This window comes from Rhinolophus sinicus, chromosome 13 (assembly GCF_057876585.1).
Source record: "Rhinolophus sinicus isolate RSI-liver-muscle chromosome 13, RSI-T2T, whole genome shotgun sequence".
NCBI lineage: Eukaryota > Metazoa > Chordata > Mammalia > Chiroptera > Rhinolophidae > Rhinolophus > Rhinolophus sinicus.
In genome coordinates, this window is record NC_142513.1 from 15,463,669 (window position 1) to 15,478,571 (window position 14,903).

At 60.7% G+C, this 14,903-nt stretch overlaps 1 protein-coding gene across 3 annotated transcripts in view; it reads right to left on the reverse strand.

Annotated features, from left to right (window-relative positions):
* Positions 1-14,903, reverse strand: part of PLCG1 (phospholipase C gamma 1) — a 36,439-nt gene that overhangs the window by 2,276 nt on the left and 19,260 nt on the right. For 2 of the 3 annotated variants that reach the window (XM_074317279.2, XM_019749049.3), the window contains exons 3-32: positions 13,225-13,377; positions 13,022-13,115; positions 12,808-12,855; positions 11,123-11,207; positions 10,945-11,028; positions 10,685-10,719; positions 10,420-10,492; positions 10,216-10,317; positions 9,842-9,960; positions 9,674-9,759; positions 9,482-9,602; positions 8,590-8,758; positions 8,347-8,469; positions 8,163-8,264; positions 7,894-8,081; positions 7,419-7,619; positions 7,206-7,325; positions 6,934-7,114; positions 5,917-5,994; positions 5,029-5,132; positions 4,673-4,769; positions 4,348-4,417; positions 3,726-3,883; positions 2,200-2,296; positions 1,819-2,043; positions 1,581-1,729; positions 854-968; positions 607-768; positions 429-517; positions 156-343 (exon numbers count right to left, since the gene is read on the reverse strand). In XM_074317279.2, coding sequence (XP_074173380.1) covers positions 156-343; positions 429-517; positions 607-768; positions 854-968; positions 1,581-1,729; positions 1,819-2,043; positions 2,200-2,296; positions 3,726-3,883; positions 4,348-4,417; positions 4,673-4,769; positions 5,029-5,132; positions 5,917-5,994; positions 6,934-7,114; positions 7,206-7,325; positions 7,419-7,619; positions 7,894-8,081; positions 8,163-8,264; positions 8,347-8,469; positions 8,590-8,758; positions 9,482-9,602; positions 9,674-9,759; positions 9,842-9,960; positions 10,216-10,317; positions 10,420-10,492; positions 10,685-10,719; positions 10,945-11,028; positions 11,123-11,207; positions 12,808-12,855; positions 13,022-13,115; positions 13,225-13,377 — 3,616 coding nt within the window. The remainder of the gene's footprint in view (positions 1-155; positions 344-428; positions 518-606; positions 769-853; positions 969-1,580; positions 1,730-1,818; positions 2,044-2,199; positions 2,297-3,725; positions 3,884-4,347; positions 4,418-4,672; positions 4,770-5,028; positions 5,133-5,916; positions 5,995-6,933; positions 7,115-7,205; positions 7,326-7,418; positions 7,620-7,893; positions 8,082-8,162; positions 8,265-8,346; positions 8,470-8,589; positions 8,759-9,481; positions 9,603-9,673; positions 9,760-9,841; positions 9,961-10,215; positions 10,318-10,419; positions 10,493-10,684; positions 10,720-10,944; positions 11,029-11,122; positions 11,208-12,807; positions 12,856-13,021; positions 13,116-13,224; positions 13,378-14,903) is intronic. The other variant, XM_074317280.2, reaches the window with a different exon arrangement.

The following is a 14,903-nucleotide window of genomic DNA, read 5'->3' on the forward strand; positions in this document are numbered from 1 at the left end:
AGGGACATGTGTTCTTCCCAGCAGGGGGCCTTGCAGCCCAGTGGGACAGCCCAAAGCCAGACAATTCTAACTCCCGGATTTAGGAGGTACCAGAGGGCGGCCGGGCCCCTCCGCCCCGTCTGCCCAGCACCCCTCCGAGCTCCCCATCCCCTCACCTTCGCTCCCGACTTTCAAAATGGTCTGCGAGATGCTCCTGGGAGATGCGAAAATCCTCAAATGGCTGCTGGTAGCGGGCTTCAAAGGAGCCTTCCCGGGCCCGGCCGTGAAACAGCTGGCCCGAAGCCTCGGAGCCCCGCTCCCGCAGGGACACCCCGCTGAAGGGGCTGAGGTCGCCGTTCTCCTGCTTCAACAAGGGCAAGTGCACGAGGTCAGAGTGTCCCCACCCCTCGTAAGGCTGCAGTAGTTCCCATCCCACCCGCGGCCCTTACCTTGGCGGGGAAAATGTCTATCTTGACCAGCAGGGAGGCCAACTCCAGGTCCTCACTGTAGTTGTTCTTCAAAGGCACTGCTCTGTACCCTAGAGGAGGACAGCTTGGCCCTCAGCCCGGGGGGGAGCCGAGCGAGGGCCCCCCGTCATGTGGCACTGTCAGCAGGAAGGGTCCTCACCTGTCTTTAGGCCTTTCACCGGGAAGGTAGCCTGAGCCAGGAAGTTCTGGTCACTAAACATGTCCTCTTCATACACCACAAAGCGCAGGAAGGCGAATTCGGGGTTACTGATCTGGAAGTGGAAGGGCTTGGCCGGCCACACGGGGTTCAGGCCATTGTCCACTACAAAAGCAAGGGCAAAAGGCTTCAGGCCACCGCGGGAGAAGGCGGGGGGCACTGGTACAGTGAGTGGGGAAGGCAGACTCACCCACAAACTCTGTCTTCTGCTTGGTGCTGTCGTACTCGGCTCCAGCCACCTCAATCTCCACAAAGGGACACACAATGCCTCGGCCATTCTTCGGCAGATGCCGGGCTCCCAGCACCTGTAGGGCAGGCAGACATGGATGGGCGCGGGACTGTCCTTCCTGCTCCCTCCCAGGCCCCACTACGCAGTGGAGGCAGTGCGCCCTCTGCTGGGCCCCAAGGACACTGCTTACGTCCCTAGGAGCAGCTGCTACCAGCAAAAATTCTTTTGAAGACATCTTAGCTTTAGGCAAAACTTTCATTTGAGATTTTGTAATCCACTTCACGTTAAGTCTATGTCTGTATTAACATGGAAGTCTTTTAAATGACTTGAGCCTAGGAAACAGTCCGTTCTCCTAAGTGCTGTCTAGCTTGCCCTGAGGGCTGGGCCCCTGGCCCACCACTGGCTCCAGCTTCCTGTCCATCTTCTGCGTACTCCTTCCACGCGGTGGCCACCAGCAGCTTGGCCTCACTGGACAGCCTGACTCCTCAGTGCCGAGAACCAGCCACGGTTAGCCCAACTGCCTGTGCCACGCGGAGCCCAGCCCCACAGTGGAGGCTCCTAGCTGCCTTTCCACCTCAGCGGACAGCTCTGCGTCCTCCAGCTCCAGGACCGTCCAGTGCCCCTTCCCCTTCCAGTCTTATTAACCGGCACCCCCTCCTCGACTCCCGAAACAAACCCTGCAGCCCACCTCGATGCAGATGGCACATGGCTCCAGCCCACGGAGGCTGCTCTTGTCAAAGGGGTCGAAGGCCTCGTCCCGCATGGTGCTGGGCTGCAGCACGTAGCCGCAGTGCCCACCGGTCATGAACAGGGCCTGGTTCATCTGCATAGGCTTGTCTGCAAGAGCCAGGGTACAGGCCTCCAGCCCCAGGCCCAGGGCTGCCCCACTAGCCCACCCCGCCCAGCCCCACAGGGCACCCCCTCACCTGGGGTCTGGAAGTTGAGGGCCACCAGCTGACTGCCACAGATCCACATGGGCAAGGGGTCGTAGTTGGAGGAGTCCAGCCGCTGGCCCTTGGGGTAGATGCGCGACAACTGCAGCCGATTGTACTGGAGGAACTTCTTGCCTTTGGCCTTGTTCACGTATTTCTCAGCCTTGGTCTCCGGGAAGGACGACATGTCCCGGTAGCAGGCCCGCTCTGTACCAATCTCTGGACCAAACAGAGAAAACACTTACAGAGCCCTCTTACCCAGGCAGTGCTGGGGGCCAGCTCCCCAACCCCCACATTCAGGGACCTGACACTTCCCTTGCACTCCCATGGAGGGCACCCAAACACACGTACACCCCTCTGGGCCTTGGTCCTTACTCTCTTCATCGAAGGGAACAGGCCGGCAGTAGACGACAAGCTCAGAGAGCTCCAGGGCAATCTTCTTCCTCCGTTCCATCATCTTCCCCTCTGTGAGCTGGTGACACACACAAAGGCCCCATAGCTCCAGGTTGGAGCCCCCCCCAGGACAAAGACGCTCCTCCAGCCTTGGGCAGTCCACACTGTAGGTGCTCTGGGTCCTTCCCCGCCCTTGAACCTTCAAGACCCCACGGGATAGGAAATGGGAGCCCTCTATGCTCAGCCTCACCCCAGAATCATCCCCTTCTCTGCCCCTGAGGACACACTTGCCCTCCAGGACTCAGAGGGTGGGATCTTCGCCACCACCCATGCCCAGCGATAGCTCAGGCCCTGGGGTTGGCTGCACTACCCAGTGATGCTTTGTGACCGCTCGGTACCCAGCCTCCCTCAGGCAAAAAGGCCCCCTCCTGGTTTCCCTGTGACTTCACTGGGGCCTCTGGCTCAGTCTTCTGTACCCTAAAGACCATCCTTCTGCCACCCTGGCCTAAAAGCCTCACCATCTCAGCTCCCCCGAGTCCAATGCAGCCATCTACTTGCCACGCCACGTCTCAGCAACAGAAGCCCACTCACAAGTACCCCATCCTGTCGTCTTAGGCCTGGAGGTCCACTTCCTTCCATCAAGAGCTCCTACACTCACAGGCTATCTTCCCTTTTCAGCCTAAACCCCGGCATCCACCCCTTCAATCACCTGGCCTGCCAGTACCTTGTCCATCCTTCCCGGCCACAACTCTGGCAAGCCCTCAGCACCCATCCCTTCTCTGCTTGACTCATAGGTGCCCTCTCCAAAGCAACTATGGGTCTGTTCTGTAGTCCGTCCAACCCACGCACAATGACTGGAGGAAATGGCCACCTGAGCCTGGTGACTGCTTCCCCCTCTTGGTTGCGCAGGCTCAGTGGAAGGGGCCTTGCAGGCCTGGGCTCCATCGCCCACGTGCCACTGGCTCCTTCAGCTGCTGGCACTAACACCTCCTTGAATCCCGACCCTGCGTACCCACCGCTCTTCCCCATAGCCAGGCCCTACAGAGCTTGGCCATGCCACTGCCTGATGCCCACTGCCATCCAACCCCAGCCGTGACACTGACACGGCTCTTGGTACTATCACCAGGGCCATGTGCTACTGCCACCCCTAGGGGGACTTTCACTGTCGTACTCACTGGGCCTGTGTTCCCTCCCTAGCCCTGCACACGCCAGACCCCCCCGCTGCACCCAAGCGCCTCTTCCTGCTCTCTCCTCGGCACCCCTCCCGAGTCTCTGGGCACCTGCTCCTGCCCGCATGCTGACTTCTCCTCTGACCTCCGCCCTTTTACGTACCTCGCTGCGCACTGAGCAGACCCACGCGTATCTCAACGCATCCTAACTGTGGCACGTTGCCGCCTACATGTCTGTTTCCTCTGGGTGCCTGCCTGGAGGTGGGGGGCTGGGCCGGGGCCTCCCGACAGGCTCCCACGCTGCCCCCCGGCACCCCGAGGGCTCCAGGAGGTGCTCACCCTGGCGTCCGCGGTCTGGGCCACTTCGCGGATCTTCTTCACCCAGTCCTGCAGATCGTCCTGTGAGTCGGCAGCGACATCCAGGGACCACTGTGCCACCGACGCCATGCTGATGGAGAAGACGAAGAGCCGGTTGTTCTTGCCCTCGGGACGGATGGCTGGGGGGCGAGAGCGGGCAAGAGCTGGAACACACATGTCTCGTCCCTGGCACCAGCTGCACTGAGTTCTTGTCCCGACTCTTCCCCACACCCTGGAGGGAGGCGGCTGCTTTGCCAGGCTCGTATGACAGCCGAGGACGCTGCCGCTCGGCAACAAGTCACTGCCAGGAGGCACAGGCCAGGGCTCGACCCTGGGCCCTGGAGCCCACCTGCATGCAAGCCCCGTCACACCCTGTGCCCCAACCCAAGACTGTGGCTGGCAGCATCACCCACGGTGCCTGGCCCAGGTGAGCATACAGGGTCAGAGCTGGCGGTGTCAAGGGCGTGTCCGAGTATGGGGAGAGCTCGACTGAAGGCAGCCTCTGGGGTCCAGCCAGTGGCCTCCCCCTCGGAGCACAGAGAGAGCCACCAAGGAGAGCCCAACCCTAAGGAACCGTGGGCAAGAGAAAGGGATGCGGGCTCACCAATCTGACAAGCTGGCACATCCAAGACTCCCCGCAGCAGGTCCCCTAGGGGGCTGTTCTCGTCCAAGTGCTGTGGGAAGCAAAGCCCACGGACTTGTCAGTGTGTCTCCATACACACGCATGGGAGGGGCTGTCTGTGCAGGAGTGTGCACACAACTACACACACATGGCACGTGTATGGTGGAGACCATGGACACCCGGGGTGTGACAGTCACGTGCTGTGCGGCTGTGCACGCACAGGCATGCCTGACACTAGGTGACGGGTATGTGCACACAAGAGTCTGGGGATGGGACCCTGGACGCGCCGACGTGGGTCTGGTCTCACCTCTCTCTCAGGCTCCAGGGCCGCAGGGCTGACCAGCTCTTCCACGTAGTTTGACGGGAACCACAGCTGCTTCTTCCCACCATAGTCTCCCCGCCACCTGTGGAAGTCATGGGCTGCTGACCTCAGCAAGCACTCCAAACTCCCACAAGGAGGGTCCTTTGTCAGGGGCCCCCAACCCAAGCCAGCCGAAGCTGGTACTGCTGGGACACACGTGGGACAGACGCTGCTCACACGTCTATCACTGGGGGCACACACAGCGCCCGGTGTCTCACGGAACCCTCAGTGTCAAGCCCCTGCTGGAGCCCCAGACGCCTGGCCCACCCACCACAGCTCTCTGGCCCGGGCACCCGGCTTACCAGCCTCCGTCCTGCTTCTCCACATTCTGGATGATGGCGCTTTTGGTGAAAGTCAGCTCGTCGTCTCTCTGGGCCTTGTAGTCAAAGAGGGCTTTGACTGCACACTGCAGAGCAGAGAGGCACTAGTGAGAGCAGTTCCTCCTGCCACTGCTGACGGGGCCTCACGTGTGCACACACATGTGCTAGGGTTTCCCGCAGGGGTTCCAGGGGCCACAGCCGGCAGCCCGTGCTAAGCACAGCCCTCACCCGCACCACTGCCCTGCAGGAGGCGCCAGGACAGATGTGACCGGGGACAGAGCCAAGCCTCTGCCGGGAAGCGCCTCAGGGTCTGGGCGGAACCTTGAAGCTGGGAAGGGAGTGTCTGCGGGGCCCGAGTGCCTGCCTCGGGACCTGGCAGCCTGTGGGCATCGCTGGGACCCCATCATCCCTCTGGAAAGAGGAGAAGGAAACTTCTCCCAGACTCCCTGGCTGCTGAGGAAAGGGGGTGAGGAACAGAGCGCAGCTCCTTACCCCTTAGAGAAAAAGGCAAAAAGAGGAAGATCCTGTCTGACGGATCTCCACAAGGTGAGAGACTGAGTGGCAAAGACAGTTTTCTGGCAGGTGAGCCCCGCCCCCACCCTGCTGCTGCCCAAGGAGGAAACGGGGTTACTCTGGGGAGTAGTCTGAAGGGTCAATGCTGACCCCCAGGGACAGGGGCTGGGCCAGGGGTCGGCTCTGAGACCGCTGCGGTCGTAAACCAACCACACACCTCTCACAACCTCTCGGGTCTCGGAAAACCACAAACACCACTTCTCCACAAAGACCACAGATGGGCCTGAGCAGGGAAATGCAAGCCCTGAGCAGCTGCAGACCCTCCCCAGCTTCCTGTGCCGAGGCCCGAGGCTGTACCTTAAAAGTCGGCATAGGGTTTGCCTCCACATAGAAGCCGGGGTTGCGTCCCTCATACAGGGCGCCGTAGTCAGGCTCCTGGAAATGCGACAGAATACGATGTGTCAATATCCAGAGGTGAAAGCAGTGCTGGCTTCCACCATGTCCTCTTTCCCCAGTGCAGCTGGCCGCCAAGCTCACGCCCAGCACTGGCACCCGGTCCACCGCTGTCCCCCTACCTCAGGGGGGATGGCTACAGGGAACTGGCCTCACCCCTTCCTCTCTCCCCGTTCTTGGCCTTGAGGCCCACCCACCCCATGATTCCGCAACCTCCCAGCTCCTGAAGGCCCACACTGGCCCTGGGATCTCGGCAGCACGGTCCCCGCAGAAACCCCTCCTCAGTGCTCACGTTCAGTGGCTCACTCGTGCACTGCTGAGCCCGTCACACCCCAGCCCCAGGGCCCAGCAGATGGCAGTCCTCCCTGGCCACCCATGTCCACTGATGACAAGAGTCTCAGTGGCTGTCCCGTCCTAGACCCCTTCCTTCTGTCTGGGGCCATGACCCGGGTCCAGAGCTCTCATCACCACTGCGCCACCAGTCCTGTCTCCTTTTCACTAGTGTCACCCCTGTGGCTCTGCCCGCTATACCCCTTCTGCAGCCTCTCCTGCCCCAGGGACAGTCCTGTCCATGTCCGCGGGGTGAGCCTCTCTGTGTGGGCTCCAGGATCACCTCACCCTACCTTGGCTCACAGGTCCCCGGGACCTCTCTGCTTGAATGTCTGTCTCCACCTCTTCACCTGCCAACTCACGCCTATCCTTATAGACACACCCAGATGTCACTCCCTCGAGGACACCTTTCTGTTACCCACACCAGTTCCCAGCTGGGCTAAGCGGCCCCCCCAGGCGCTCCGACAACAGCCAGTCCTCTCTGTCCCACACATCTGGATTATCCCATGCCTGCCCAGCGGCCGGCCCAGGAGTGTGTGGAGAGTCACGCCGCTGTCCCTGTCCCTGCCCCTCCCCAGCGCCAGGCCTCACAGCTGTGCCGATCTTCTCCAGCGCCTCCTCGTTGATGGGGTAGCGCAGCTTCATCTTGCGGTACAGGGGATGCTTCTCGTAGTAGCTGATGAGGTCCACCAGGCTGTCAAACTCCGAGTTGCCCAGCATCACTGTCTGGCCCTCCTGCTGGACGCGACAGTGCTTGATCTTGCCCTCAGCCCTTGACGAAGAGAGCAGTCACACAGGGTCAGGGCGGCCCAGCCCAGGTGCGGCCCAGCGCCCCACTGGCACCCCAGGGCCACACCCCTCACCGGAAGGAGATGGCGTAGGAGTTGGGCTCGTTCCGTTTCCGCACCAGGAAGGCCCCATCCCGGGGAACGCGCATCAGCATGTGCTCGGCCTGGGCTCTGGTCAGGCTTGCGTGGTACCACCTGAGGAGCAGTGGAGTCAGGTCCCCGCCGTCACCTCCCAGGTCCTGTCCCCGGCCCCAGCCCCGGCCCAGCCCGGCCCGGCCCCGCCCTCACTCTTTGCTCTCGTGGGCATTGGTCTGCGGGACAGGCTCAGAGAGGCGCATCTCAAATTCGTTGCAGCGCAGGGGCACCTGCTGGTAGTGCGTGATGAGGTCATAGAGTGAGTCAAAGACGAGGTTGTCTGTCAAGAAGAACTTGGGGGTCCCAGCATCTTGCCGCGAGTGGATCCGGCAGTGCTGGACTTTCCCGTTCCGCCTGAGGGAAGATGGGGAGGCAGTGAGAAGCAGGCCTGAGTCCTGAACACCACGCACCAAGTCTCAAAGAGGGAGGCGGACCTCCTGAGGCGCTCAGGTACAGGGCAGCCCTGCAGCAGCTGCCATGCTGACTGAAAAACTGTGTGTGAGCATGTGCGTAAGCGTACACATCATAAAAGAACGTTTCACCTGAAAGCCTAGGACAGAAGACAAACGAGCATAGCTCCCTCTGGGCGGTGCTGTCCACATGTGCACAAGCGCTGGGAGCGGCTTACCAGAAAGAGAGGGTGTAGTCGCCCACGAAGGTCTCGCTCTCGCGCACCAGGAAGGAGCCGTCGGGGGCCCCTGTCTCGATGCAGTACTCGGTGAGCAGGCGTTCGGCAATGTGCCGCCCGTCCCGTCCTGCTCCGAGCTTCCCGTGGAACCACTTCTCATTGGAGTGCAGCTCTGTGCTGCCACTGGCCTGCGAGGGGGAGGATGACAGCAAGGACACTCAGTGACTGAGCCCAGCCCAGCTCCCGGCCCTGGGCCGGTGGCCCCTCACCTCTTTGGGCTCTTCCTCATCCTCGTTGCCCTGGTCGCTGCTGGTCTCCTCGGAGTAGTAGATCTTGCTGCTGGTCAGAACAAAGTAGTGGGGATACCACTCCTGGAAGAGACCGAAGCGGGGTGGTCACAGAGCCCTCGCACGACGCTGTCCCCTGTCTGGCCCCACCCGGCCCGGCCCGCACATGGTTCACGGGGTCCTCCAGGTAGAGGATGCCGTTCTTGATGGAGTTGCTGATGTCGTTCTCGGAGTACATCACGGACGTCGGCACCTCCTCGTAGGCACTGCCCTCAGCCAGCTTCTTGTGCTGTGGGGGGAAGGCCAGACATGGCAGTGCCATCCGCAGTCCCAGAGCCCCAGCTAGACGACAGCCGGAGCAATGGCCAGGGACAGGCGCCGGGAAGTGGGGGCCCAGCTCACTGCCCACCTTGATAAGGATCTTCCTCTTGAGCTGGTTGGGGGACGGGAGCCCGTCGGCAGCGATGTCCACGGGCTTGGTGAGGAGTGTGTCTCCCAGCACCTTCTTGAAGTACTGGGCCATGTTCCTCTGCTGGGCAATACTGCAGTGGTCCTCGATGGACAGGATGACCGGGTACCTGCAGGGGGGGACCAGTGTGGTAGCACAGACCCTATGGCTCTGCGGAGTCAAGGCCCAGTCCAAACAGCCCCTCAGAGGGAGGTATCAGGAGCCCAGGGCCTGGGGATCCTGGCCACGGGGAAGCTATCCCAGAGAGGGGGTGGGCCCTGGCCACCGGAAGGGGCAGCTGTGGGTGCAGCAGAGACAAAGGAGTGGGACTGCTGCAGATGGGAGACCCGGAGTTGGACCCATCAGGGAGGCTGCCCCGGCGTTCAGGAGAGACGTCCCACACCAGAGAGGTCAGGAGCAAGGAGAAGCAGCCTCTAGATTCAGCTACTGGAGGGGCCCTGATGAGCCCTTCAGTGAGGTGGCAGAGACTAGTGAGCACAGGTTAAGGTGAAAGGAGTTGTAGAAAAGGGACACAGGACAGACAATTCTCTGGGCTGTGAAGGAAAAGGGGTTGGCAGGACCTAGAGATGTCAGGGAGGGTTAAGGAAGTAATTTTTTTAAGGATGGGAACATCTTGACTATATTCTACAAGGTAAAGAGAAGGACCCATGAAGAGGGTGGGCCAAGGATGCAGGAAAGAGAGTAACTTGGGAAGCAATGGCTCAAGCAAGCAGTAGGAGAGGAAAGGAAGGACGAAGATGAAACAAGCAGCATGGGGAAAGGGCAGCTGAGGGGACCCTCTGCCTTCTGTCCAGGGGAGCCACGCTGACCCTGGGCCCCCAGCCCCACTCACTCTGAGGCCACAAAGGCGTGCTCCTTGATGGTGTGCAGCACATCGGAGAACTTGATCTTGGTAGTAAGGGTGTGTCCATGGTAGATGACGGGCATCCCGTCTGGGCCGTCCCAGCAGTCCACTGGGGAGCACACGCACAGTCAAGCAGGCAGGCCTCCCACCGTCCCTCCCCCAGCCCCGGCCCCAACGCACACTCAATGCAGCGACAACCCATGCGCAGGCAGCGAGCATAGGCTTCCAGGGAGGACTCGCTGGAGAACTGGTCCCCGGTCAGGTACCTGGATGGGGAAGGAAGGCAGGGTGGTCAGCCAGCCCCTCCCTCCCACGGATGGGTCAGGTGGGGCCAAGGGAGCAGCTCACGTATTGTGCGAGGAGGAGATCCAGTAGTGGGAGAGCGGGTTGTTCATGGTGTCCGGGCACACTGCATCCAGCTGCGAGTTCCACACACTGTTCTCTTTGGAGAACAGGAAGGTGACAAACTGTCCAGGAACAGATGTGGAAGGAAAGAGAAACTGAGCCCCTGCCCTAGCCAACCAGCGTGGGGATGGTGGGAAGCAGAGAGAGTACGGTGCTCAGTCTTAACCAGGATGGGCAAGGTAAACAGTGTGTGTGTGTGTGTGTGTGGCAGGGGGAACAAGGTGGCACCCTTAAGGCAAATCTGGCTCCTGGAAAGCAGATGGGGTTCTGGTCAGCCCACCCATTCTCTCTGACAAGGGGTGAGAGGTAGGGCTCACCTCATCCAGGAAGAAGTATGGCTCCTCGATTTCTCGCAAGGGGTCTCGGAGGAAGCTGAGCATGAATTCCTGCACCTGGAGCTGGTCGACAGCCCACAGCTCCTGATGGGGGTGGGCAGAGTGGGGGCATGTGTGAGCCCCAGTCAGGGATGAGCCCAGCCCCCCTCAGTCGGGCACCCTGGCGCAGTCCCAGCTAAGCCATACCCCTTGGTACTCGAGGAGGAATTGCTGAAACACAGGCAGAGACACTCGGCAGAGCTCTGGGCGCTCCCCCGCCCTGCAGAAGACAAGGGAAGTGCCTGGCGGCCAGCTGGCTAGCATGGCCCACAGACAATGAGGGGCCCCTTAGGAGGCAGAGCCCAGCTTCTGGCCAGCACAGCTGCCCAGAACGGTCCAGCATGGCGCCCCTCCTCCCACTGCATAGGGAATCACCCAGCGGGGAACCCCACCTTCCCACTTCAAACCAAACCTCAGGGCACTGGCTTCCAAGAAGGGGAGATCCATCTGCAGGAGACAGAACCTGGTCAGAGCGAGAGCCCCTGGGAGGCCACATGGGAAAGGGGCTCTCAGGAAGAAAGGCTGGGGCAACAGATGGGGTAGGCCTCAAGAGCAGAAGAGCTGGAGAAAGAGCACCCCAAAGCCCCCAAGCAGGGCAGCAGGGCTGAGACAAGCAGGGCTGGGGCGGGAGAGCAGGGGCTAGGGCCGTGGGAGGACAGGTGGCTCATGCACCGTCTTCTGGGCGCTGTACATGAGGCTGCGGTACAGCTGAGCAAACTGCCCATACGTGATGTCGCTGCTGCGCTGCTCCAGGTCCTGCAAGGTTCATGGCAGGACCCTGGTCAGGCCCACTGGCCAGGGGCTCCTGGCCTCGCCGGCGCCCCCCGCGGACAGCCCAAGAGGCCCTTACCGTTAGCCGCTCTCGGAGGAAACGCATGTTGGGGACCCGGTAGTTGACCTGGGACAGCATGTTCTTCAGGTCCTTGGCTGATATACTGGGGAAACAGGGACACGCCAGTAGCCTCGCACCACTTCTCATGACCTCTGACCCACAAGCTAAGCCCACCACCTGGGGCTGGACAGGTAAACAAGACTACTCCGGGACCCGAGGGCAAGGCTGCCTGAGAAGCCCCTTCCTTTCTCTGGGCCTCAGTTTCCTCATCTGAGCAAAGAAAAGCCCATGGTTGTGGCAAGGAAGGCTTAATAAATGAGGTCGGACGTGCGGGAGGGGAGCCCATCTCAGGCGCCCCCACCAGCAATGCTCAAGCCCACAGCCCCAGCCCCCCAGCTCTCCGCGGTGGCAACCGGCCCATCTGCTGCTCCTGCACGGCTCACTCACAAGCTCTCTGCAAGGGGCAGCTCTGCAGAGACGGTACCCACGGCCCCTGGGACGCTGGGAGTTCAGGCCTCAGCACGGGCATTGGGGGGGGAGGGGGACGCCACTCTCAGCCAAATACCACTGCTGGAGACGGGGCACTTTCTGGGAGTCTGACAAGGACTCCTGTGTCCCCTGCCCCCCAGAGGTGCCCTGCCCAGGATGTGGGGTCCTGCTGGGCCAAGCAACAGGATGGAAAAAATGGGGGGAAAGGCTTTCTCTTCTGGAAGGTGGTGCCAGGGAAGGGAGGGTGGGAGCCCCCGTCTCCTGCCCAGCAGCCTGGCAGGCAGTACCCAGCATCCAAGTAGCCTGCAGTCAACCTGCAGCCCCCTTCCCTTTTCTTGCTGCACCCACCCCCAGCCTCATGGCCTTTCGTATCATCTAAATGCTCCCCAGGTAGCATCTCCACCTGCCCTTCTGCCCTGAACTACATCTACCCACCCGCCTACTCAATGTACGCCTCCACCTGGACCTCTAAGGGCATCATAAAACTTAACGCGCTCCAAGTGGACTCCTAAGTTCCCCGAAATGTACTGCTCCAGTCATCAGCAGCTCCACCTTCCAGATGCTCAAGCCAAAAAGCTGTCATCCTTGCCTCCTCTCTTTCACTCACACCCCAAAATCAATCTGTTAAGAAATGCTACTGGGCTCCATCTTTGAAACACAGTACAGCCGAAGTCCAACGCTTCCTACTGCCCCCACGCTGACCCAAACCCTCTCAGCTCCCACTGGAATGCTGAAGTTACTTCTTAACTGGGCTCCCTGGCTCTGCTCCGCCCCATTGTCTCCTGGCGCCAGCAATCCGCGTCACTGCAGTCAGGTCATGTCACACCTCTCTGGCAGGCCGTCTGTCTCTTTCACAGCACAGCCCAAGGTCCTTCCCAGGACCGGTCTGTCCCCCGTCTCTCCTTGGCCCCTGGTTGTTACTCCATGTCTTCAAATCCAGGAGCTTCAAGGTACCCCCGCCACATGCACTAAAAGGCACCCTGACCCTCTTTCTAGGACACACAGCCAGTTCTGTGCTTCCTGCCTCTCCCTACGGTGGCAGGGCACACAGCCTCTCACGCCAGCTTGCACTGTGGCCACAGGGCTTTCTGCGGGAAGCTACTGTGCCAGAGCCACGTGCCCTCCTCTAGCCCCCTTCAAGCAGGGCCCCGGGTCCTCCCTCGGAGGCGTGGCTACTGCCGTGGACGCCCCAGCTCACCCTGCTCAGCACCTACCGGTCCTCGCGATTCCGATCCACAGAGTAGAACTGCTTCCGCAGCCACCTGTGGGGACAGAAGCCTACAGTGAGGGCGACTTCTCCAGCCAGGGCCCGGCCTGCGGAGGTGGTCAGCATGCAGTGTCTGGGCACACAGAAGCTTGCTGCCCTGCCCCTGCTCCCTAGACCTCAATACCCCCAATCCTACCCACAGGGTCAGAGGTGGTTCTTACCTTTCGATCTGCAAGGGGGTGGCCGCCTGCAGTGTATCCTCCATCAGCCACGTCAAGCCCTTTATCCACATGTTCACTTCATCCTCAGATGTAGCTATGAGTGAGGGATGAACGGCTGAGCAGAGGGCACACACCTCCCGCTGAGTTGGAGACCCGGGGGACACGCCCCTTCACTCCCCTGCCTCCTGTCCCTTGACCCTCACCTTGCAGACTCAGGGTCTTCAGACGGAATTCCATTCCATACAGGATGACAAAGCAGTGTGACTGGTCCGGTCGGAAAGCAGGGTCCTCTTGGTAGCGATCAAAGTCCCGTGAGGTTTTCCCTGGGCGGATCTCTTTGATTTCACGAATGTCAACTAGGAAGGTAGAGAAGTGGCCAAGGTCAGGCTGGGGTACCCGAGACTCAGCACCGAAGCGAGGGCAGCCTGGTTTCCTCACTCATTCCCACACTCTCCCTTAGGGAGGGACCGCAAAGAGAGACCCCTCTCAAGGGGCAGAGCAAAGACCACTCACAGTCCCACTGGGTGACCAAAAAGAGCCGGGCTGCCCTAAGCATAGACCTCTGCTAAAAGCTGAGAGGTCTGGGGAAGCAGCGAGCTCTGACCAGTGTACCTCCCGTCGCTGACGACACAGGCAGGTCACTTTGACTTGAAAAAAAGCTGCACTCTTTCTAGAAAGAGAAATGGGGACCCCAGGCTGTTCTGGAAGGAAAATTTCCTGACACAAAATACACAAACCAAATCATTCGGTCCTGAAGGAGGGTTGGGGGGGGCAGGCCCAAATGGCTGAGTCTCAGGATCCCTGGGAGGAAACAGGGATGAGGCCCTGAGGACTGGTGCACCCCGGAAATGACCCCCTCCCTGAAGTCATCCGCAAGCAAGTCTCAGCAAGAGGCCTAGCCCCCCGAGGCAGCGAGGCAGCGGCTGTCCCTGGGATGTTTCCCGTCCTGGCTGCCAAAGGCCTGCACACGCCCCTGCCCTCACAGAGTACACACAGCGTGGGGAGCACTTAGGGCTGAGTGGCAGACACCTGCCTCGCCCGCTAACTCCAGAGATGATGCAAAGTCACTCATCTGACTCCTCGGTCTCGGTTCTACCATCTGTAGAGCAAAGGGCTTGATTGAATTTCTCCAGAAGGCGGGGTGGTAGAAAAACCATGCCCGGGTTCTGGGGCGAGCATGCCTGGAGTAGAACCCCAGCTCAGGTCACTGCTATGTGACCTCAGCAGAGTGACAACCACACTGACCCCACTCCGTCTGTGAACACAAGTAAGCAACAGCAGCGTCATAAGGGTGTTGGTAAGACCACGAGTCCTAACAGCCAAAGAGCCCAGCCCGGGCCCTGCAGCAGCATGGTGGGAAGTCTACTCAGGCACACAGTTCTGAACCAGGCCCGGAGAGGGCTGCCCCAGCCACAGGGCCACTCACTCTCTCCCCTGGTGCTGGCTGGGACTCTGGACAGAAGGCAGACTTTCCAGGCAGGATAAAGAGAGAGTTAGGGAAAAGTGAAACGGAAGAAGCCTGGCTTAGCCACAGAGACAACTCTATCTGAGCACTCCCTTAGCTCGAGAGCCTCTTTCCAAATGCGCTCATCTCAGACCAGCCCGGAAGATTTGGAGCCAGGAGCAGTGCCAGGTTGCTGCCTGGGCAGCCTCCACCCCAGGGGCCCTCCCAGCCCAAACTGCACACCAGACTGGCTGGAATGTCCAAAGGGGCCCAAAACCCCAGGTTCCCTTCCTGTCCTTCTGGCCGCAGCTGTGTCCCATCCATCCTGCCTTGAGCAGCAGCATGGCTTCTGGCCCCAACTCCAGCTCCCCCACCACATATTACTGGTCCTACTGGGCCTGCTTCACTGCACTTGGGTCTGGCTGTCCAGCTGAAAGC